Below are 23,506 nucleotides of genomic sequence, written 5' to 3' on the forward strand. Positions count from 1 at the left end.
CAGATAGTAAATTAATGTCTGTGTTCCGGCTATCAAAATTATCCTCCACAGATAGCATGTTTTGAGTGTGTATGCTTGCCTATAGAATATACGACTGAGTCTAAAAGAGGGGGAAAGGGATTGTTGCTTTTGTTTGGCTGGTTTGGTTTGGTTTGGTTTTTGGTCACTACCTTTTTTTACCTGGTCACTCACTGAGAAATCTGTTAAGAAATTGGTGTTTGTGCTTGTCAGATTGCTGATACTTGTTATGTTCTAGATAATGTATTTTCTTAGGCTCCAGTCCTGAACTAAAAGGTGACTGCTGTGATAACTGGAAGCCATGATCTGCATTCAGATCAGTGAAAGATTTGGCAGGATTGATGGAGTGAGCTTTATTTACTAGAACTGTTAATGCCCATGAAAATGGCAGGGGAAGACTTTTCCCTATTCGAAATATTAAACACGGTCAGAATAGACAGAATGCTATAAACAGCTTCATACTGGCTTGTTATTTTGTTACGTTCTGTGTCCTGCGACAGCCTCACACTGCAGCCCCAGGTAGTCCCAAACTCAAGCAGCCCTGCCTCGGCCTCCCAAGTGCTTAGATCTCACATGGAAGCCACTATGCCTGGCTAAGAGTTTTATTTCTGACGGATATTTGGCTCTGTTTTTCTTGAAAGATAATTTTAAAATCTGCTCAGTTCTGCATTTTTCCCATGCCTAGCAGGTTAGGATTAGGACTGTGTCCTCCTGTTGAATTAGTTAGTCTTTGGAAGTGAGAAGAGAACTTGGTGATTATCTGTAACTGATGAGACGCTACTTTGGGAGTTGGAGGCGGAAAGGAGAAGTCAAGTGCTTCCCTTACAGAACGCGTTCAGTGGGAGAAGCGAGAGAAGCGATGTCACTTGACTTCAGGAACTAGTAGTTAAGGGTTTTACATAGCCCTTATAATTTAAGATCACAGTTTCAGTTGAGGGAGGAGAGTTAAAACGAAACAGCTTGGGGATAAGAAAACTGCTTGTTACCAGCGTTCTAGGGGCAAAGTGTGTCTGCAGCTAGTTGTAGACTCTTTGACATAGTATTCTACTGGAAAAATACCAGGCCTTTAAAGTGCTGCTTTTCAGGGCTGGAGAAATAGCTCAGTGGTTAGGAACACATAGTGTTCTTGCAGAGAACCTAATTTCAGTTCCCAGCAGCCATACCAGGATGCCACAGCTACCTGTAACTCCAGCTTAAGGGGATCTGGCATCCTCTGGTCTCATATGTAGACATACATATGGTTACATAAATAAACAACAGTAAATATTTTTTAATGTTGTTTTTCAGTTTTCAGACTCAGTTCTTCTCCTGACCCACTTGGTGCATTTACTAAGATTTCAAGAGTGAATTTGAGTCCAAGGGTGCACATACCTGCAGAACGTAAAAGCTGGTGGTTTTAACACTGCTCCTGTTCTAGGGTGTTTCATTTCCAAACTAGACCAGTTCCCGGGGGTCAAATGGAAAACCTTTGTATTTAACACCAAGATTTGTGTGACTGTCTTCAGTTGGGCTTCATGGTATCAGTTAATACTAGATGTGAACTAAATGGGAGTGTATCTATTATAAAGGTAAATAATTGGTTGACTTTTCAAAACCTAAGTGCAACCTCTTTGTTGGAGTTGTTTTATGTTGGGTTGGGTAGGGTTTTTTGGTTGGTTGGGTCTTTTGTTTTATGTTGTGGAGACATGCTCACTGTGTGGCCGCCCTGAAACACTGTGTAGTCCAGGCTGCCCAGCTGGGTTTGGTGTTTGGAAACAGGATCTAGCTCTGTAACCCTGACAAGCTTCAGAGTCACTACACTCCTGTCCTGGCCTGTAGCGTAGAAGGGTCAGTGGTGTGCTGCAACAGTGTTTTCGGGTTTCGAGGTGCTGGGGCTTGGACACAGGGTCTTGTGTGTGCTAGGCAAGCACTGTACTGCTGAACTATACTCCCAGCCTTTAGTCTTTCATTCACTAAACAATTGTAGACCACACACTAAACACCAAAATGATCTAGACCCACTTTTCTCCTGGTTAATGTTGGTAAGGACTGTTGGTGAAGGCCTTTATCAGGAATGGAATTCTTGTTTAAAATCTGTCTATCGCCGGGCGTTGGTGGCGCACACCTTTAATCCCAGCACTCGGGAGGCAGAGCCAGGCGGATCTCTGTGAGTTCGAGGCCAGCCTGGGCTACCAAGTGAGCTCCAGGAAAGGCGCAAAGCTACACAGAGAAACCCTGTCTCGAAAAAACCAAAAAAAAAAAAAAAATCTGTCTATCAACCCTGTAAAATTGGTTATAGTCTGTGTTTTACAAATTAAGAGTACCAGCATAGAACTAAGTGACTTCCCTCTGGTAAATTGCATAGATAGCCAGTTCTATGCCCCTGATTTCCATATTTCACCATCTTTTACCATCCCGAGCTACAAAGAAAGAATGATGTTTAATGTATATAAGGAAAAGCTAAATGTGGTCTTCCAAGCAGCCAAGTGACTTCTTCACTGGCCTCTCTCGGTTAAGGAAGTACCAAAAAATATCACTGGGGTTATTTGGTTCCGTCTTAAAATACAGGATTGCTTTGTTAGTGAAATGTGGATCAGCCTTGTTGTTGTTGTTGTGTTAAGATGGCAACAATTTATTTACTTTCCAAGGTAGTTGTAGATTCATTTTTCTGATTCCTTTTGTCTATATTCTATCCTGAACAGAATTCAAGCATTCTTTTTGTGGGCTTTTTTGTTGTTTTGTTTTGTTTTTAATGTGCATTGGTGGTTTTGCCATGGGTATCGGATCCCCTGGAACTGGAGTTACAGACAGGTGTGAGCTGCCATGTGGGTGCTGGGAATTGAACCTGGGTCCTCTGGAAGAGCAGTCAGTGCTCTTAACCCCTGAGCCATCTCTCCAGCCCCCAAGCATTCTTTTTTTTTTTTTTAAAGAGTATGTGTGTACAGGTTCCCATAGAGGCCAGAAACAATCTAATTCTTTGGAACTGGAGCTGTAGGTGGTTGTGAGCTGCCCAGTGTGGGTGCTGGGAACTGGAATGGTTCTCTACAAGAGCAGTATATATTCTTAACCATGTTTCTCCAGCCCCAAATGAAAGTGTTCTTTAAAAACAGTATTCAGGGTTTTTGTTTTGTTTTGTTTGTTTTTTTAACAATATAATCTGGTAATTTTTGATCCCCTAGTCTACTTTTCTCTCTTCCCCAACCCCCATATTTGGTATGTAGACTTTTCCTTTACTTTTTTTCTTGAGTCAAGGTCTCACATAACCATGGCTGGCCTTGAACTAACTACATAGGGTGAGCTTGAACTTGTGGTCCTCCAGCTTTCACAAAACATCAGAGTGTCATGATTACAAGCCTGGACCACTAGACCTCAGCTTAATCCTCATGACATGTGTGTATATTTAAAATCTCTTATATAGCGATATCTTCATTTGGGGTAAAAGTGGAAGAGAAATGCATTTCCCAAGAAAACCTTTGATGTCCATGCCCTATTTTGAAATTAGAAGGGTGTGCACTGAAGCATCTTGGAATTAGTGAGCTACCAAACCACGAGGAAGAAGAAAATGCTGATCTTTATATCTTCCTTTGGTTGAGTACCCGGAAGTGTTAATAGATTTCCTAGTTATGGGTAGTGTATGCATGGACAAAATGTGACATTAAAATCAGGCCTTTAAAAAAATACTAAATGAGGCCGGGCGATGGTGGCGCACGCCTTTAATCCCAGCACTCGGGAGGCAGAGCCAGGCGGATCTCAGTGAGTTCGAGGCCAGCTTGGGCTACCAAGTGAGTTCCAGGAAAGGCGCAAAGCTACACAGAGAAACCCTGTCTCGAAAAATCAAAAAAAAAAAAAAAAAAAAAAAAACCTAAATGAAAAATATACAAAAACATATTGGGGATTGGATTGCTTTCAGATAGGGTCTCATTATATAACTCATATATATAACTGAGGCTCACTTGTATTTGTACGCCTAAGTGTATGTATGTATGTGCTTGAAAGGCCAAAAGAGGGTGTCAGATCCCTTGGAACTGGAATTATAGGTAGTTGTAAGCCACCTGCTAAGGGTTAATTATGTGTGTGTCAGTTTGTGGGTGTGTACATCTGAGTGCTGATACCCACAGATGCCATCCCTTTGGCCCCATGGGTTTACTCTGTGTGTGTGTGTGTGTGTGTGTGTGTGTGTGTGTGTGTGTGTGTGTGAGTCACAGGATGGGTGTCTGGTTAGGGTTTCTACTACTGTGAAGAGACACCATGAGCACAGCAACTCTTGTAAAAGAAAACATTTGATTGGCTGGCTTACAGTTCAGAGGTTCAGTCCTTTATCATCATGGTGGGGCATGGCGGCCTGCAGGCAGACTAGGTGCTGGAGCTGAGAGTCCTACATCTTTGATCACAGGTAACAGGAAGTGAACTGAGACACTGGGCATAGCTTGAGCATAGAAGACCACAAAGCCACATCTCTCAATAGTGCAACTCACTGAGATTATCAGGGCCAATTACATTCAAACTACCACAGTGGGTCTGTGTAACCCTGATTGGCTTGGAACTCTCTGTGTAGACCAGGTTGGCCTCGAACAGAGATGGCCTGCCTCTCTTCTGAGTGCTTGGATAAAAGGTATGCACCACTACACCCAGCCCCTAGGCTTACTTTTAAATAAAAGAAGAATGAACAAATTATTGATAGACACAATAATGTGGATAAACCCAACTTACACCAGAGAGCATTGATGACTAAATGAAATGTGGTGTGGATTCATGCCTATCGTTCAGCTGAGGCAGGATCATGAGTTCAGAGCTAGCCTGGGCCACATAGCAAGGGCATTTTTGTTTACAGTTTTGAATTGTGACCAGTGTATCCCTAAGGAAGATTTCTTTTTTTGTTGTTGTTTGGTTTGGTTTGGGTTTTTTTTGAGACAGGTTTCTCTGTGTAGCTTTGCGCCTTTCCTGGAACTCGCTTCGTAGACCAGGCTGGCCTCCAACTCACAGAGATCGCCTGCCTCTGCCTCCCGAGTGCTGGGATTAAGGGTGTGCGCCACCACCGCCGCCTGGAAGATTTTCTTCATAGGTTTCAGTTTGGGGAATATGTTGGGTTATTTACATCTCTTGGTATCTATCACCTATCTTGGTGCTTTTAATGGCTTTCTTATATCAAGGGGCTAAATGTTTTCCTTGAGTGAGGCATGGTGGCTCACACCTAATCCACCGAGTATTAAGGAAGCTGAGAGTTCAAGGCCATCCTGGGCTGGAATAAGACCTTACTGCTAACAACCAAAAGGGAAAAAGTGTTCCTAACAGATTGTGAGGTTCCTTGACAAAGTGGATGTTAGAAGACAAACCGATTACAAATTGAGAAATGATTGTCATCCTCCGAGTTTTGTGGAATTTGATCATAACCCCCCACGTTCGCCTGAATTGCTCATTGGCTTTACTCATCTTCGCTGTCGGTTGGTCGGTCAGCTTGACCAGCACCAAAGGTTGTGGGGCCTCTGTAGAGGAGCAAGACAATCAGGCCAACATAAAACAGGGAATACTAACCAAACGGTGCAATTCAAAGAGAGAATCAGCCAGCCAGTTGCCTTCTTCTATGAAGGCCTGTGTGGTTACATGTCCTCAGGCAGCTGTCCCGGAGATGAGCCCAAGGAGTCAGATGGAAGCCTCCAACAGTGTTGGTACAGATTGCAAGAAGTTGGAGCTGAGGAGCTTTTTGAGATGATGCCATGAGAAGAGTGCAGGAAGTATCTGAAGCAGGAAACATAAACGTACAGTTATTGGTTACTTAAGCACAGAAACTGACCGTATTAGAAAACTGCTTCCCCTGGGCAGAGCAAACTGCTGATTTTATATTTGAGGGGAATTATGAAACTTAAAAACTGACCAACTTCCAGAGGTTAGGAGTACATTAGTGACTTGAGTGAAACAGTTGTTGATTGATGAGCATGCAGATGTTTGCTGTTAAGTGCCCCCTGGGAGGCTTATTTACAGTTACCCAGGCCCCTGTCTTGGTGATTGACAAGACAGTAAATATTTACCTGTTTATTAGCTCTGTTCCTGTGGCATGAACTAACCAGACAGTACACAAATGAAGCTGTTCTGAGTTCTGAGATTGCAGGGTGCGCTGTCATACCTGGCTGGTGTGTTTCCAGCCCCCAAACATTCTTTTAGAACATTGTCTCCAATGAGAACAGGGATTTTTCTCTAGTTTGTTCATTGAGTATATCCCTATACTACCAACTACTTGTAGGTGGCTTGGGATACTTGCCTCCTCTTGTCTTAAGATGGCTTGAGAATAGAGTAGACATGCCATGTTATCTTGTAGAAAGCCCTTAGTGGAGTTTCTCAAACCCCCCCCCCCTTTTGATACTCTAATTGAAATCACTCACTGTTCTCGGCGCTCCCAGATTCTTGGGTCGCAATCAGTGAGCTGAAGAAAGTGCACACAGGTTGCAGAGCAGCAGAGCAGGTCAGATGTGCTGCCGAGGATGAGCGGACTCTGAGTGACTCCAGCCTTGCTTCGTGGGGTCTTGGAGGAAGAGAAAGAGTTGGCTGGCCAAGGGGAATACCATGGGTGGTTTCTCTGTTTTGTTTGACAAGCTTTGATTATGTGAGTCTTTGCTCACTGCCCTGTCCGTTCCTGTGATGCAACACCCAGTAATGGGTAGGCATGAAATAGTATTATAGGAATTCTCTAAAAGTTCACTAAGCACAGTGTGCTAACTAGTTGTACCAAAACTAGTTCAGACTGGATCTGCCCCCTCATTCCCGTTCCTGGCTATGTACAGGAATATATTTGAATAGAGACTATCCAGGAAGCAGGGCTGCTTCTTGATAGTTGTCAGGGGAGCTTTAGAAACTTAGTCTATTGTTTATGGAGGGGTGTGCAAGCAGGGTCCTGGAATGCTAGGACTTATTAGGGGAGGGGTCTGTGTGCCTAGTCCCTGGGGGGGAGGATCATGAGGGGCATGTGTCACAAGTCGACAAGCTATTCCCTGTGCTCCTGTGCCTCATTAAGAGAGAGCTAAAAGTAACTCTTTGTGTTTTACTCCATCACTATTGTGTGTGTGTGTGTGACGTGCATGTGTGGGCACATGTACCATGCAGGACCCAGGTGAACGAGAGGGCAACTTTGTGGCGGTGGCTCTTACCTCCACTTGAATTTGGAGACTCAAACTCAGGTTGCAGGCATCATAGAAAGTACGTACTGAGCCAGCACACTTGCCCTTCACTTGAATTCTGTAGTAGATTTGTACCGTGCTCCCGTGGCAGGCTAGTCTAGTAATCCTTTCATGTCAGTCTGCTGCTCTGACTGTCTTATAAAGAGCATGTAAATACCAAGGCTTACGGTTTGTTTGTTTGTTTGTTTTTCCTTCTCTTTAATAAGGTACTGAGTGTAACAAGTTTGCATCATGCGCGAATATAAGCTGGTGGTTCTTGGCTCAGGAGGTGTTGGAAAGTCGGCTCTGGTAAGTTATTCTTTCTCAGTGGGAGCTTTTTACTCTAGGATGTTCTTTTTCTGCTGAGGTATTTTTTGTTTTGTTCTCATATTGAGTGTGTAGCCAATGGAAGCCTTGACTTTGAATTCCCAATTCTCCTGCCTCCACCTCCAGGAACTCTGAGGTTATAGCTTTAAAGGCCACGTCCCGTTTTATGTACGATGGGGATAGAACACAGGGCTCCATGCAGGTGGCACAGCTCTCCACCACCTGGACTGCAGCTCAGCTTTTGTGGGTGTTTGTTGTCTCCTAAGATGATTTTTGCCGGGTCGACTGGGCTGGTCCTCAGTATGTGACAGTCCTCACTTACACTGGGGTTATAGGTGTGTGCCACCACAGCTGACTCTTCTAAAATATGCTTGTGGTTATTTGTGTTTATCTAATTAAGTTATCCCATAACTTTACAGGCAGTATAAAATGTTTCTTGTTATTTTAGGCAATTGTTAGTTGTATCTGGATGGGTAGTGTTTAAGGTACATGAGAATGTGGTTAGGCTTTCCAGAGTAACAGCCTGTACATGTGTGTGTTTGCATTTTTAGTACCATACAGGAATTAACTTTTTAAAATTTATAAATAGGCATGTACTATATATTTGCAATTAGTCTTTTTCAGAATCTTTGACTATCTCTTTTTGTATTATTTTAATAAGTAAGGGTTAGTTTTAGCAAGAAAGAAGAAACCGGTTGATACAGTGAAGGTTGGGGAATGGAGAAAGACAGGATCCCCTTAAATAGTTTAGAATTTAGCAGAACACCAGAAGAGCACAGATCAGGATGAAGGTAATAGTGCATGCCTGCAGTCCCCACACTGGAGCCTGAAGTGAGGTCCGAGTGAGAGGCCAGCCTAGGCTACAAAACAAACATAGATTGATTTTCTGTGTACCGCATAAGGGAAACCATCTTACTTGGTCATTTATTACTTGGTCATTAAAATGGCCCTCTAGCACAGAACTTGACCATGCTTAGATCAAACTGAGAAGTGTACATAATATGACATTGCTTTTTTATTTGTATCTGCAGTGATGGGAAGGTATTGGCTGTGTTTATGGATTAAAATTACAATGCCAAAGCCCCCGGTGGTCGCGCATGGCTTTAATCCCAGCACTCGGGAGGCAGAGGCAGGCGGGTCCCTGTGAGGCCATCCTGGTCTATAGAGCGAGATCCAGGACAGCCAGGGTTACACAGAGAAACCCTGTCTCCTAAAAAAACAACAACAACGACAAAAAAAACGATGCCACCATTACATAAGTGCTATTTGAGTAGCTCCTGTACTGTGTACTATAGTGAAGAGTTGTTATATAGTTAACAGTGACAAAATGTGTTTATGCTTAGTACACACACAATCTGATTTGTCCTTATCCCCAAATATTTTTGATCCATAGTTGTTTAAGTCTGAGGTTATAGAACCCTGAGGTAACAAATACAAATAGTTCATAGTGTAAAACTACAGGTTTAGGCTGGGCATAGTGGTACAAGCCTGTAATCTTGTCTTTGGATGGGAGAGGCCAGCGGATCACTGCAGGTTCAAGGCCAGCCTGGTATGCAGATTGAATTCCAGACTGGCCAGAGATCCATAACCTGTCTCAAAATTAAATAAATAAATAAATACAAATAAATAAAATTTACAGATTTAGATTTGGTGTTTTTACTTTAGAAATGTAATTCTATGTTAATTTTTTTCCAGACTGTACAGTTTGTTCAAGGAATTTTTGTTGAGAAATATGATCCTACGATAGAAGATTCTTACAGAAAGGTATGTTACTTTTTAAAAGTCTTGATTTTAATACAAATGTAAATACTTAATTTTTAGTTTGCAGTTATCGGATGTTTTATATAAAGTATGATGAAGAGATGTTTGTTAGTTGGAAAATTCATGTGCTAGATCTTGGCATTACTTGTCTACTGCTCTCAGAGGCTCGTGAGCATTTATACACACGTGTTTTTGGAACTCTTCAGTTAATTCTGACCCCAGAGTCGTAATTTGCCTGTCACTTCGGGTGGCGGTCCCGTATTCCCAGGCCTCGCTCACTGGAAAGACGGGCCTCCAGCTCTCTCCTCTAGAGACAGCCCACAGCGGGTCTCCTGTCCTCTCTATTCTAATCCTCCCCGAGACTGCCGCAGCCGAGGGAATCGCTGTGTGCGACCACGGCCCGTGTTGATAAAACAGTGTACAGGTATCTAGGGCCGGGCGGCGGTGGCGCACACCTTTAATCCCAGCACTCGGGAGGCAGAGCCAGGCGGATCTCTGTGAGTTCAAGGACAGCCTGGTCTACAGAGCGAGATCAACAAACCACCCAAAGAGATATCTAGAGTTGTCTCTACTTTCCTGTAGCGCCTGGCCCTCTGATGGTGAAGTTACTGTGTTTCTGTCTCTTCCATTTGCCTACCTCAAAACTGGAAACGCCTTCCACACCCCAGCCGTGGAAAAGTCCTCTGTTTCCTTCCGGATCTAATTCTAAATAGATTTCATCGCTAGGATCAAAGGAATAATATTAGAAAGATATATGCTTTGTTTCATTATTATGACCCTGCCTCCTTGTCACCAGAAATTGTGTTCCTTTGAAAAGGTGTCTGGGGGAGAAATAAAGGCATGCCCAAAATTAAGTGTGGAGTATGTCACCCTGTGGCTGAATCTTAGTGACCTCTCAGTACATGGCAGTTTGCACCTGGCTAGAATTTGGGGGGCTTTGACGCTTGATGACTGCATTCGGCGCTTTTCAACTGCTGTGATAAACACTGAACAAGGCATCTTGTAGAAGGATGTATTTGGTGGAGTGCATCGGGGCAGCAGGTGGCAGTCATAGCATCAGGCAGAGAGCGAATGGCAATGGCATGTGGCTTTGAAACCGCAGAGCCGGTCCTGGTGCTGTCCTACCGCTCCGGACCTCCCAGGGAGCGGCACCAAGTGGGGGCCATATGCTGGTGCCGCCGCCATAACCTGTGGGCGCCCTCGTTCAGCCGCCACAGTGGCCGGGCTGCTGTGAGCTGTCGCTCGGGGTCACCCTGCAAAGGTGCCGTAACTTGGATCGATCGAGCAGATAGTCTTGACTGTTCCGGGTATTTTAATGTAGTTTGCAGCCGTCAAAAGTAAAGAAATGTCTTCCTTTTTTTTCCTCAGCAAGTTGAAGTAGATGCACAGCAGTGTATGCTTGAGATTTTGGATACTGCAGGAACGGTATGTAAATTAAAATGATAAGGCTATGCAGTGTGGATCAGTTTGAATGTTGCACTTTCTAAATGCTCTGGGTCAGGTATTGAAGAAATTTTTAAAACGCCAGAGTGGAAAATGTCATGGTCTGTGGCTGTACTAGTCCCTTTAAAAGACTATGGTACATATTTCAGATAATGTTGACGATGCTTGGTGACACGTTTATTCTTTGATGGCTGTGTGAAATGTTGTGATTGGTAGTTGTCCTTCTTGAAGGTACTTTAAGTAACTGTATCAACTCTTGCTGTAATGAAATGCCTCAGGCTAGCTAACTTGATGAGTGGAGACTTGTTTTGGTTTGTTCTGGAGATACAAGGTCTAGAAGCTGAATCTGGTGGTGGCTTGTTCCTGACAGAGCAATGCTCATCAAGTGGCAGACACGGGAACATGCATGTCTGTGTCTCCCCACGCCTGTAAGAAGTCCTAATGCTTCCCAGTGCCTCACCTCTTACGCTCGTAGAATCAAGTTTCTGCCCACTGGATACCTCGGAATGAGGCTTAAATTCGGGCACATGAAGCCTTTGGGACTACATAGTCTATATCCAGATCATAACAGCCAATTAGGTTTGTAGGTATCCAAAAGTAAGGGAAAGAGTCTGGCTATGTGGTTGACGTCAGCAGTGTTTAAAAAACCAAAATATGCAAGACATTGTTCTTCCCCACAGATGCCCACATCCTAGTGAAGAAGTGTGGGAAAATGATAAGATATAGATGCAGATGTCCCCACAGAATGATGACTTTATGATCTGCTGCACCTCTGGAATAAGACTAGTGCTCAACACTTTATGTTGTGATAGTTTGTGATGCTGGGTGGTGGTTGCTCACACCAGCACTCAGGAGGCAGAGGCAGGCAGATCTGTGAGTTCGAGGACAGCCAAGGCTACAGAGAGAAACCCTGTCTTGAAAAACCATTTGGAAAAAAAAAAAAAAAGTTGCTTTATAGAGCAGCTTTAGAGACACAATGTCTTTGTTCCAGTTGAACATGTGTTGTCTATAAATCTGTGGTGTCACTTTTAGAGAACTGTCTTATAATGCAATTTTCAGAGAGTATCTTGCTATAAATCGATAATTTTAAGAAATGTTATCTAATACTACCATATTCTTCATTAAGCTGTTAAGTTAGGTTTTAGAATTCTGTGACTTGGTATCAAAACACATCCTTGCCTTTCAATCTTTCTACTATAGGAACAATTTACAGCAATGAGAGATTTGTACATGAAGAACGGACAGGGCTTTGCGCTGGTTTACTCCATCACAGCACAGTCGACGTTTAACGATTTACAAGATCTGAGAGAGCAGATCCTCCGGGTTAAAGACACGGACGATGTAAGCAGGCTTGACTTCTGTGGTAGATGCCCTCTTTCACACGGCTGTAACTGAGAATTTGTGGGGGGTCTGTTTTTCTACCAATTGGATTAAAGTTTTTATAAAAAAAATTTTAAATTTCTTTTAAAAGCCTAGATTCTTCTTTGAATTTTTTTCCCTCCGAAGTGTACTTTAGAAACTGGTTTTTAAATGGTCGTTAGTGGTTTGGCAAAATAAGCGTTGCTTTCCCTATACTGCTCTTTAAAATCCCAAACACTAGATCTGTCCAAACCTACGATGCCATTAATAAATGCGTTGACTTTGCTGAGTTGATTAATTTCTTCATCGCACACGGAGGAAAGTGAGCGGCTCCGCTGAGACCGTGAGAAGCTGAAGTCTCTGCTCTGGGGGCCTCCTTAATTTCTCCTTTTTGTGTTGTGCAATTCATTAAATGTGTGTCGGAAACCAAAAAACCGTGAAGTAGATTCACACCCTTAAACATTTTCCAGTGTTGAAATATGCTGGCGTTTCATGGTAACACCCTTTGTACTTCCTTCTTAAAGGGTGGTTCTGATCACTGTGATTGAGTCCATTGTGGTGTAGTTCTTCCCTCCTTTGTAAGCAGTATATAGGTGGTGGTGGTTGTTTGTTTCTGTTGTTCTCACCCTCACAACTGTCTTTGTAGGTTCCCATGATTCTGGTCGGGAATAAATGTGACTTGGAAGATGAAAGAGTTGTAGGGAAGGAACAGGGCCAGAACCTAGCGAGACAGTGGAACAACTGTGCATTCTTAGAGTCCTCTGCCAAGTCAAAAATCAACGTTAATGAGGTATGTGCACGTGTGTGTAGGAAACTTTTTATCTTGAGTATAACACTTGAGAGCATTTGAGAGAGCTTACTATTACAGAGAAACCTGGGTTCGATTCCCAGCACCTACATGGCAACTCATAACATCTGGAACTCTTGTTCCTAGGAATCCAATGCTCTCTTCTGACCTCTGTGGGCCTCTGCATAAACTCATGAGGAGACACACGCATAAAATCTAAAGAATGTTCAATTAATGGGAAAGTCCTGCAATAGAACTCCAAGTTAATAGGTGCTCTTACAGGCAAAACAGTCTTGTTGAGTATATGCATGTAAAGAAGTAACAATAGTTCAATGTCTTTGTAATGCTTATACAATGAAACTACTGTTAAAGGGAAAGTTGGGCAGAAGGCCAGTGTGGGAAAACATTAATTTCATTGAGGATTTGAGGGAAAAGTATTTGTCATTCTGAAACTCAGAACGACGGGCGTGGTTCTTGAAGGGGGAAGAGCCGTGTAGAGCAGAGGCGTACAGAAAGATCTGAGACAGTAAAGGGGCTTTTTTTCTTTTTCTTTTCTTTTTTGGTAGGATAGGAGAGATCTACCTGAATTGGATAGAATTCTGCAGCTCCTTCAACTAAGTACTTACTTTAAGGAAAACATTTTTAAATTTCTCAGGGAAAAAAAACTTGGTATTTGTAAGAACACTGACTTTACCCATTCTGCAAATGAATATTGGCTGTCTAGGGTTTTCCTTATAGCTGTAGGAATTGCAAGGAGCTTTTTGTTCTTGCTTCACTTTTTCATTTTTGGGTTTTGAGCTTGTTTTTTCTCTTAAAAATAAATAAATAATAATAATGTCTTTGCAGATCTTTTATGACCTAGTGCGGCAAATTAACAGGAAAACTCCAGTGCCTGGGAAAGCCCGCAAAAAGTCATCGTGTCAGCTGCTTTAATGTCCTGGGTGCATTGTAGCTCTGAGCCAGGTATGTGACGTCCATCTTACTTAACTTCCTTCCAGGGACTGCCAGCAAAGCCAGCAAATGATGTCAGCCCTTAAAAATCGATGCCGTGACGTAGTGTGATAATACTGGGAACTCGATTATTAATGAGGTACTTCTGTCATCAGAAGTAAGGTAATTGAGTTATAGTAGAAGAGAGACAGTTTTAAAACCTGCATGGTATGGCAACCTAGGCTGGCGATGCCTCTACTCACCCACGAGCGGGGAGGACACTTGAAAACCAGCCTTTGAGGCAAGACATGACAGATGAGGAGACTGGGCACAAAAAAGACTCTCTGTCTGTACTTAACTCCAGGATTAATGAGCACTGCCCAGCCCTACAGTTAGTGGCACCAGCAGAGCCAGAATGTCAGTAGATTGCCCAGCTTCTGAGTCCGTGGTTTCTGCCATGCTGTTATGGGTTCTGTAGAGGCCCATTATCGGGGCCCCAAACTGGTGTGTTAACTAAGAGTTTAGTTTAGGGGACATATGTGAGAATCGGAAGCGTTAAGGTGAGAGGTACAAGGAAGAGCAAGCGGAAGTCCTCAGCAGAGAGGACGACTCCCACAACCTCGGAGTCTAACCAAAGGAAGGCTAAGGAAGGGTACCTTCCATTGTAGACTACAGAGGCACTGCGTGAGATGAGCGTTTGTAAAGTTAGGACTGTGTGCCACTGGTGAGTGTCTCCTGTTTAGTTAGCATTCTGTCACTGCCTTGAGAACTTGTTTCCTTTTGAGACAAGGTTTCTCTTTCCCTACTACATAGCTCTGCTCTTCTGGAACTGGCTGTGCAGAAGGGGCAGGCCTCACACTCCCACAGATCTGCATGCCTGGGATGAAAGGCTTGTGCCACCACACCTGGCTCCATCTTGAGAGAGAGACAGAGAGAGAGACAGAGAGAGAGAGAGAGTGTCTGTGTCTGTGTCTGTGTCTGTGTCTGTGTCTTATTTGCTGAGTAACTCCAGCACTCAGGATGCTGAGGCAGGGAAGGTCTCCAAGTTCAAGGGCGACCTGTGCTACATATCGAGTGCTTATCTCAAGTGAATAAAAGAAAAGGTATTTCAGCATAGGCATGCGTCTGGAAAGTCACTCAAAGTAAGCAGGTTTTGGCCTGACAAATCAGATTTTGTTCCTCCAGATTACTCCAATTTTTTTGTTTGTTTGTTTTTTGAGGCAGGGTTTCTCTGTGTAGCTTTGCGCCTTTCCTGGAACTCACAGATCCACCTGCCTCTGCCCCCCAAGTGCTGGGATTAAAGGCGTGCGCCACCGCCTGGCTACTTCAATATTTTTTAATTTTAATTTTCCTTCAAAAAACATGATTACATGTAATTTTAGTATAGAACAAGCTTTTTATTTTTATTTACATCTACAAGTTGATTGAATCTGTATAAATGTGGATTTAGGAACTATAACTTATCAACTATAAAGTAGTATAGAACTGTCATGAAATAAATTCAGTTTGTTGAGTTCACTGAACCAGCTTTTTGGCCTCTGCTGGAAATGGGAAGTCAAGGTCTTCATTTTCTAATAGGTGCAGAAACCCTGGTTAGACGTACATTTTGTATCTCACATGTAATTCTAGGATCATAAACAATTTTTTAAGATTTCTTTTTCTGTTTTTTGTGCATAAGTACATAAGTATTTTGCGTGCGTGCATGTGTGAGTACCATATGTATGTCTGGCGACCAAGGAAACCAGAAGTGGGTGTTGGGTCCCCTGGAATTGGAGTTACAGGCAGTTGTAAGCAGCCATGTGGGTGCTGGGGAATGGAACCATGGTCCCTTGGGAGAGCAGCCAGTGTTCTTTACCATTAAGCCGTCTCTCTAGCCTCCACTTTCTTTTTAGTCTTTGGAAAGTAATATGCAGAAATTTACACAGGGCTTTTTTCCTTCTTTGGGCCTAGAATTTTCATTTGTCTGGCTTCCAGGAGGCAGCGGTATAGACTGCCACCTTTTTTGGAATAAAGATATAGAAACGCCTTAGCTGTCGTTAATGTAATGACCAGAACAAGAGCCTTTGTCTCGCTGGCTCCTTAAGCTCCTTGCTGTCTGGTAATGTATTTATTCTCCCCTTCCACAGGTCTGAAGAACTGTTGCCCAATTCAACAGTGCCAGCATTCCAACTTTGTCAAACCTACCAACATCTTACATGGACTTTCCTGTGGTGGTACCTACCCTTAAGAGGCGGATGAAAGCTACTTTATCAGTTTGCACATTCTAATCACTTTCCAGTATCCCGAGAGATTTTTACTTCTATAATAGTTGTAGAGTACGCAGCTGGTCCAACCAGAGGCTACATCATCCAGTATTACTGCTAAGAGACATTCTTCATCCACCAATGTTGTACATGTATGAAAACGGTGTACTGTATACTTTAACACACCCAGACTTTGTATTGGAGAGTACAATAATGTAAATCCTAAAAGCACCACTATTTTAGCATAATAAAAGAAAGTCCAAAGAGCTCCTATATAGACTACTCCAGATAACTTCGCTTCTTTGATACTTGTAGCTTACTGTAATTTTTTTTTAAATTCAAGGTCATTATCATTGTATTATACAAAATAAGCGCTTTGATTAACACAGCTATATAGTTTTTTTAATTTTTCAAAAACCTGTGGAGACAGTGATCTTGTCTTTAAAATATGATAGTCCTTTCAGTATAATGTCTTAGATTAAAGACGTTGCCTTTAATATCTGTTGGGAAGGAAATGTCCAGGCTTTTCAAATCTCCTTATTATATGTTTCCTTTTTTGTTTACATAGGGAACAATGTTTATAGTTGTGTGTACAGTGTGGGTCTACAACAAGAAGTGTATATTTTCAAACAATTTTTTAATGATTTAACAGTTTTTGTAAATCATTTCCAGGCTTCTGCAGCTGTAGATTCTCACTGTGACTCCCTTGCTTGCTCATGCATATGTGTGTCTGCAATACCAAATATACAGGTGTAGTATCTTTGCCTGTTAGTGATTGTTTCACATGGGTAACGTTTTGGTTGAGCTGTTAACTGGTGGACGAGTACTGTGGATGTGAATGTGGGAAGTAATTTTAATCATGTGTAATTGGTCACAAGGCCGAATTGCAGTAACTATTGCGGTTTTATTTAACAATGCCTTGTTGCTTTGTATGCATTAACGTTTGGGTGTAAAGATTGTGTGTCCATCCAACAGGGAGCCACAGTATTGAAATTGACCAACCTGATGTTACAACGACTTTGAGGTGGCCAAATGTAAACTAAAAGCCTTAATTAAAGTGGTGCAATTTTGTATAACTTAGCATCCGTAGTTCAATAAATTTGGATTGCCGTGCAAGGGCTTGCAGTATAATTACTTGCCACTTGAATGTGTTTTGTGTAATGTTTTAACAGTGCTAGTAAATAAATATGGGTTTACCTTTTTAAATGTGATAGGTGTTATTTTACAGTGTGGTTTCATAATTTATAACATACAGGTAAACCAGACTCTTAATTAATCCCAAGAATGATGAATGAAAGATGTCAGGATTTGGTTTGTTTCTTGTTTCTTCTCTAGAATTGTTTGAGTATCCACATAAAACTGCCCTTTGAACTTTTCCTTGAGAAAGAATGTTGTAAATCAAGCAGTATTCCTTAGGAACAAATGCCTTTGGCTGGTGTTCAGTAGCTCTTTGGGGTGGGAAAGAGGAGGAAGGACTCAGATACTTTGGGGACTGCACTATGGACTTTTTTATGCAGAATGCAAATCTTTGGGGAACTAGTACACAGAAGTTTGCACCAATTATGCTTACAATATTAATAAGGTTATAAAATTTTTATGTGGACTCATGCTACTTTTCTTTTAGATAATAATGTTTGTCTTATATGTGCATTGAATTTGTGAAATTTGTAAAGAAGCTCTTACACTTTTTCATAGTATTTCCCAGCTGCTGGAGCAATTACGTAGTGAGACCTTCTAATTTGCAGGTGTGTGCCAATCCTCACCACATGCTGTTTGAAATGGGACATTAAAGGCTTTCGTTGAGACAGTCCTACTTGTTACGTATTAAATCACAGAGTTCCATGCCCTGGAAGGCCTAAAGAAAATGTTCTTGTAGACACTCTGGTTCTTTTATCCCTGAGAGACATGTTTTGGTAAAGCTTGTTTTCTTTATAATCATTTGGGGACGCCTCCAGAAGGTAGGACACTAAAATCATTTCAGTTGACTGTGTTCTGTTGATCTGTTGAGCAGTAAGTACTCATCCAGCAGATAAAACCCAAGTGTCAAGAACTATTGAAGGGTTTGCTGGGATTACAGATAGAGCAACAACTGAGATCAACTCAAGTGCTGCCCTATTAGAGTCCCTGTCTGTAAGATTTCTTAACCCTGCTACTGTGGACGTTTCGTACTAGGTAATGTATTGTGAGGGTTGCCCTCCGTATCGTAGAATTTAAACTAGCATCCCTGGGGGTGCCCACTAGATGTGATGAGACCTCTCATTCCCAGTTTATAGTGAATAAACTGATGTGCTTCAGTCGTGCTGGCCTAGAATTCCTAGTTTACAGCTGATCCGATGGAGAAAACACCTTAGTGGCAGATAAGTATTAGGAGTACAACATGATCACTTTAATATAGTAAATAAGAATATGGAATCAAGAACCAGAACTAAGTGCTGGGCGATGGTGGCGCACACCTTTAATCCCAGCACTCAGGAGGCAGAGGCAGGTGGATCTCTGTGAATTGAAGCCAGCCTGGTCTACAGAGTGAGTTCCAGACCAGCCAGGGCTACACAGAGAAACCCCATCTTGAAAAACAAAAACAAACAAGAAGCAGAAGTAGGTTTTCTGGGTTCTTAACCCTACCACTCCCTCCCATGTGACCATGGTTAGGTACCCTTTCTCTTGTAACCCAAGGCTTCACATTCCACCATCTGACTGCACCCCCAGCCTTCCCTCTGCTAAATGAGGGTGCTGACAGCATTCCTGGGGATTAATGGTCGTGCAGTCCTGTAGGTCAGCTTTGTCCAGCTGCTGAACTCTAGTAGGCTGTGGTTATATAAAGACCATTTCTCTTGTACGAAAGTAGAAGCTGCATCCAAGGTATGGAAATAACGTGTAGGTGGACTTCCCTGGAGGTTCAGAGGAATAATAGGAAGATAGGAAAAGGACAGGGGACAGAGTCCCCTACTCGTGTTCCCGAGAATAGTTGAGGAAGCTTGATTCTAGGAAGAAAACCATTTTCTCATGTGTTTTTGTAAAAATGTTAAAAACTTGTGGGTCTTGCTTTTTTGCCTGTGTGTGTGCGGTATGTGGTGCATGTTCGCATGTGTGTGGATGCACTTGGTGTGTCCCGGTATGTGGAGGCCAGAGATCTATGTTGGGTGTCTTCCAAAATCACTCCCCACCTTCTGTATCGTGCCAAGATCTCTCAGTTGAAACCGAAGCTCACAGGTCCTGTTAGTCTAGCCAGCTGCCTTGTCTGGGTCCTGCCTCTGCCTCCCTCCCCTGCACGGAGATCACAGTCGGCTGCCACAGCTGCGTGATGAGCGCCGTACCTCCTCCTGAGCTGGCTCTCTTCGGACCCTAAGCAGCTGTTTGGTTTTTACACTAGTTCAGGGTTGTTGTTTTTTCCGATTAAATAGATAAACATAGACTGTTTACCATAAATTGACATTAAAAATTCCATTGTGAAATTTTTGCTTTCTTCCTTTAATCATCTTATCTTAGATTCGACAGACAGGTGTTCTTTTTAGCTCCTTACTGTGTGTCTCCATTGAGTGTAGACCCCAAGGCCAGGGGTGTGGCTCCGTGGGCTTGACTAGCATGCACAGAGACTGGCGAGTGGAAATGTGATTGATATTCCAGCTACCTTAACAGTAACCGTTTATAGGTTTCTCTCTCAAACTGTCAGTGCGCTTTCACTTTGTGGTTTATAGGACAAGTGTATTTTAAACTGTAGTTATGTTACTGTCCACCTGCGATAGACCTGGGTTGTTAGCCTTGTCTTCCTCACTGTTGTTGGTAAGTGAGGTAACTGTTCATCTGCAGCCGTTGGCTCTGCAGCATCTTCGGCATTTGAGGTCTCTGGAAACTACACACTGCTCTTTGGAGATTTCTGTGTGAGTAACGTGTCTCCTGCAGTTAAAAGGTTACAGCAGTTTTTAAATAGGCAGAGAACAAAAAGCCTTTCATGGTCTTGTCATCTGCCGATTACCCATTCGGATTTCTATTTATAGTGTGGTAGTGTGTGTGTCCCCTGTGAGTACAAATTTCAGAAGAAGAAACTATTACTGTCAAACGTGTAATGTGCTCTAGGTTTGGGGAAGTAATGCTAAGGTAGATCTGGTGTCTGCTGACAAGTTTAGTAAGTTACTCATCAGTGGGAAGGACCAGTGAAATCCACTACGGCTCATAGTCACGTGAGCACGCTACAGAGAACGCAGTTGCCCCAGGGACGAGCAACAAACAGCTGTGTGGAGGGAGGATCCCCGGGAAAGAGTGATGGTCGACTTAGACTTCACCCTGAAGTGACTTGGGAATATTGCTCTGATAGAGGGGAAACCCAGAAAACCAAGAGTGACTGGAGAATTAGTTAACTGATTGGGTCTCAACCTTCCTAAGGCTGCGACCCTTTAATACAGTTCCTCATGGTGTGGTGACCCCAGCCATAAAATTATTTTCATTGCTACTTCATCACTGTAATTTTGCTACTGTTGTGAATCATAATTTTTTTGGAGATAGAGGCTCACCATCCACAGATTGAGAGCCACTGGAATGGCCTGGGTATCAAGACTCAGGGAAAGAAACGGGATGTCTGAGGATGGTATGGAGCTAAGGGATTGATCACCAATGAAGATAAAGTAAGCTGGCAAGGAGCTGTAGTTATGCCTACATTTAAAAAAAAAAATGGAAGGGTAGTTTTATGTCGAGTGTGTCTTCTTTAGATAGCCACATTTGAACAGTTGCCCCGACTCATAAGTGTAGGTGAAGTTTCTTTTCCTAAGAACAAGCGTGGAAACCTGGTAGAAGCAGGCTTGGGGTGGAAGGGTTGGATTACAAGGGTAGATTGATGGCAGAGGAGGTGGCGATCACGAATGTCATCTCTCACCACACACATCACCATTCCTGCGCTCGTATACTTTCTGGTGGGGAATTGACTGTTAATCTAAGGAAATGATAGGACGGTTTTGGAAATGCCGTCCCATTTGATACCGGGCCTGTGTGAATCTCTACCAGCCAAGTGCCCAGGGCTAGTGTTAGCAGACATCCAAGTTGAGCTGTGTCACAGCTACCAATACAAGCCACCGCCACAGATGGGACATTTCAAGATTCTTCCACATCCCTTCCCCATCATGTACCACTTTTTCCTCTTACTCTTTTTAAATGATACTTGGGCACGTCATCAGAAATGTTTCAGAGAGAGAGTATTAATTGCGTTTTTTTATGATGAACTATACCTCTATTTGTCTGATTCTCTGGGAAAGATATATTTGTGTCCTGAACAGGAGGGATGTTCTAACAGCTGTGGTGACTGAAGCCAGGGGCGTGTTCTCTCATGTTCCCAAATCAGAATGTCAGTAGGCCTGCACACGCACCGAGGATACTAGAAGAGAGCCCATTCTGGGGCATCTAAAGGTATTCGTGATGGCATTCAGAGTCCAGCAGGATAACCCAAGATAATCGGCCAAACCTTCCATTGCATCTGTGGGTACCATCAAAGGTTTGAGATGTGGGGTGCCAGCATATCCTTAGGGGGGCATTGTCAGCAGACCTCCCTAAAGGTCAGAAGCCCCTCAGGCAGTCCTGGGTTTAAACTGCTCTGCAGGTATTCTGAGCAATCCTAGGATTAGGTGAGGCATCCATGAGTCACTACCCCATCAGGCATTTGCTCCGTGGTAGAAAAGAACTTTAGAGCCTGAATGGTGGTGTTTATTTGCAAGATTTTAATTCTACCCTGTCCTGCTGCTTGGGCGGGGGCGGGGTATTTTAAGAAATGAGGTAAACTGGGTATGGTGTCATGTGCCTAAAATCTTAGTGCTCAAGAGGAAGAAACAGAAGGGCACCAGCCTTGAGAACATCAAAACCTGTCACAGAGGAGAAAGGGGGTTACAGGTGGGGCTCCGTGCTAAAGCTTTTGCCCAAGACTATAGCAATGATCCTCTGTAAACACTCCAGAAAGGAGGGAGTGAAGGAATTAGGTGATCTCAGCTTTGGACTCTTCCCTCAACTTACAGCCCACTTTGATTCTTAGGAGTATTCTTTTAAAAAAAAAAAAAAATCATCTGTGTCTTTCATGTCATGCACCTCTATCCCATTCAGTTCTCTGTCCCTTCATATCCACTCTCTGCCCTTGCAACCTCCCCCAAAAATGAAATAAAATTTAAGGGAAAAAAGAGGGGGAAAAAAGGAAAGATCAGTGTCATCACGGAAACCGTAGCGTGACACAGTGAGTCACTAGGTAAACCCTTTCATCCATATATCTTTACGTGCAAGTGTTCATTGCAAAGAATCACTGGTCTGGTTCGAGACCTCTGATTTCTGCTTACATTGTTGATGCTGGGCCCTCACTGGGACTCCTCTTGGATATCCTGTTGTTCCCTGGGTCGAGATCCTGCAGCTTACAGGTTTGCAGGACCCATCCCTTCATGTGCTCCAGCAGATCACAGATGGGGTGGATGGATGTTGGAGTGGGCCAACTCATAAACCTGTTTCTGGGCCTGGGTAGTTGGAGGGTTGGTCAGCCTGCCAGCTCCCTTGTCCTCACCACCAGCATTCTCCTGCCTCAGGCCTTGATGGGAGTAGGAGGCAGCTCTCCCATGCTCGTCTCCCACCTCTGGCAAGAGGATTGACTCTCATGCTGCCCAGGCGAGGTGCAGGTCCTGCTCTCCCTTGCAGCTGGTGGTGGGCAGGGGCAGCTCTCCCACCTGCCTCAAGCATTGATGGGCAGGGGAGGAGGTATCCTTTTTTTTTTTTTTTTTTTTTTGGTTTTTTGAGACAGGGTTTCTCTGTGTAGCTTTGCACCTTTCCTGGATCTCGCTCTGTAGACCAGGCTGGCCTTGAACTCACAGAGATCCGCCTGGCTCTGCCTCCCGAGTGCTGGGATTAAAGGCGTGCGCCACCACCGCCCGGCAAGGTATCCTTTTCTTAATGTTCTCTCTCTATTCCATGCCTGACTTAAAAGGCATACTGCCCACACACACACAGGTATTTACTTCTTTGCTGAGTATTTAGACTCCAGGAAAACATGGCGTGGACCTAATGAAATCTGAACTAGAGTCAGATGTGTTGGGGTGCACCTTTAATCCCAGCACTGCAGAAGCAGGCCGAGCTCTTGGGAGTTGGAGGCAAGTCTGGACTACCGAGTGAGACCATGTCTTTAAAGAAGAAATCAACCAGAGACTTTAATGCTGTTAGCCGCTAACATTTCACTCATCATATTACACCAATATTTAGAGGACATCCTGGAAGGAGGAAGTGGCATCCACCCACCATGCATTTCCCCATTGCTCTGAACCAGCACAGGATCTTCTTCTGGCCAGGGCAACTAGATAGGATGTGGCTGATGACAGGTGCAGATGGATGGGCTTGGTTGCCCTGGACGCTTGTTTAAGAGAAAATAAAGCACTGGTCTCAGGATGTCATTCAGATGGCGGATACCATACGCCAAGCGTGTCAGCCCTGGGAAGTTGACACGTTTTCAGTGCCACCAGTGCCACCGTCCCGACCTCCGTTAGGATTGTCGGTTGGACACT

At 43.4% G+C, this 23,506-nt stretch overlaps 1 protein-coding gene across 1 annotated transcript in view; it reads left to right on the forward strand.

Moving 5' to 3' along the window:
• Rap1b (RAP1B, member of RAS oncogene family) overlaps nt 1-17,206 on the forward strand; it is a 35,500-nt gene extending 18,294 nt beyond the window's left edge. Inside the window, exons 2-8 of the mRNA XM_028869630.2 lie at nt 7,373-7,454; nt 9,168-9,236; nt 10,602-10,658; nt 11,877-12,017; nt 12,682-12,825; nt 13,669-13,785; nt 15,879-17,206. Coding sequence (XP_028725463.1) covers nt 7,398-7,454; nt 9,168-9,236; nt 10,602-10,658; nt 11,877-12,017; nt 12,682-12,825; nt 13,669-13,755 — 555 coding nt within the window. The 5' untranslated portion in view covers nt 7,373-7,397 and the 3' untranslated portion in view covers nt 13,756-13,785; nt 15,879-17,206. The remainder of the gene's footprint in view (nt 1-7,372; nt 7,455-9,167; nt 9,237-10,601; nt 10,659-11,876; nt 12,018-12,681; nt 12,826-13,668; nt 13,786-15,878) is intronic.
• Nucleotides 17,207-23,506: the final 6,300 nt, after the last annotated feature.

Source organism: Peromyscus leucopus, chromosome 18 (genome assembly GCF_004664715.2).
Source record: "Peromyscus leucopus breed LL Stock chromosome 18, UCI_PerLeu_2.1, whole genome shotgun sequence".
In the NCBI taxonomy this organism is placed as follows: Eukaryota; Metazoa; Chordata; class Mammalia; order Rodentia; family Cricetidae; genus Peromyscus; species Peromyscus leucopus.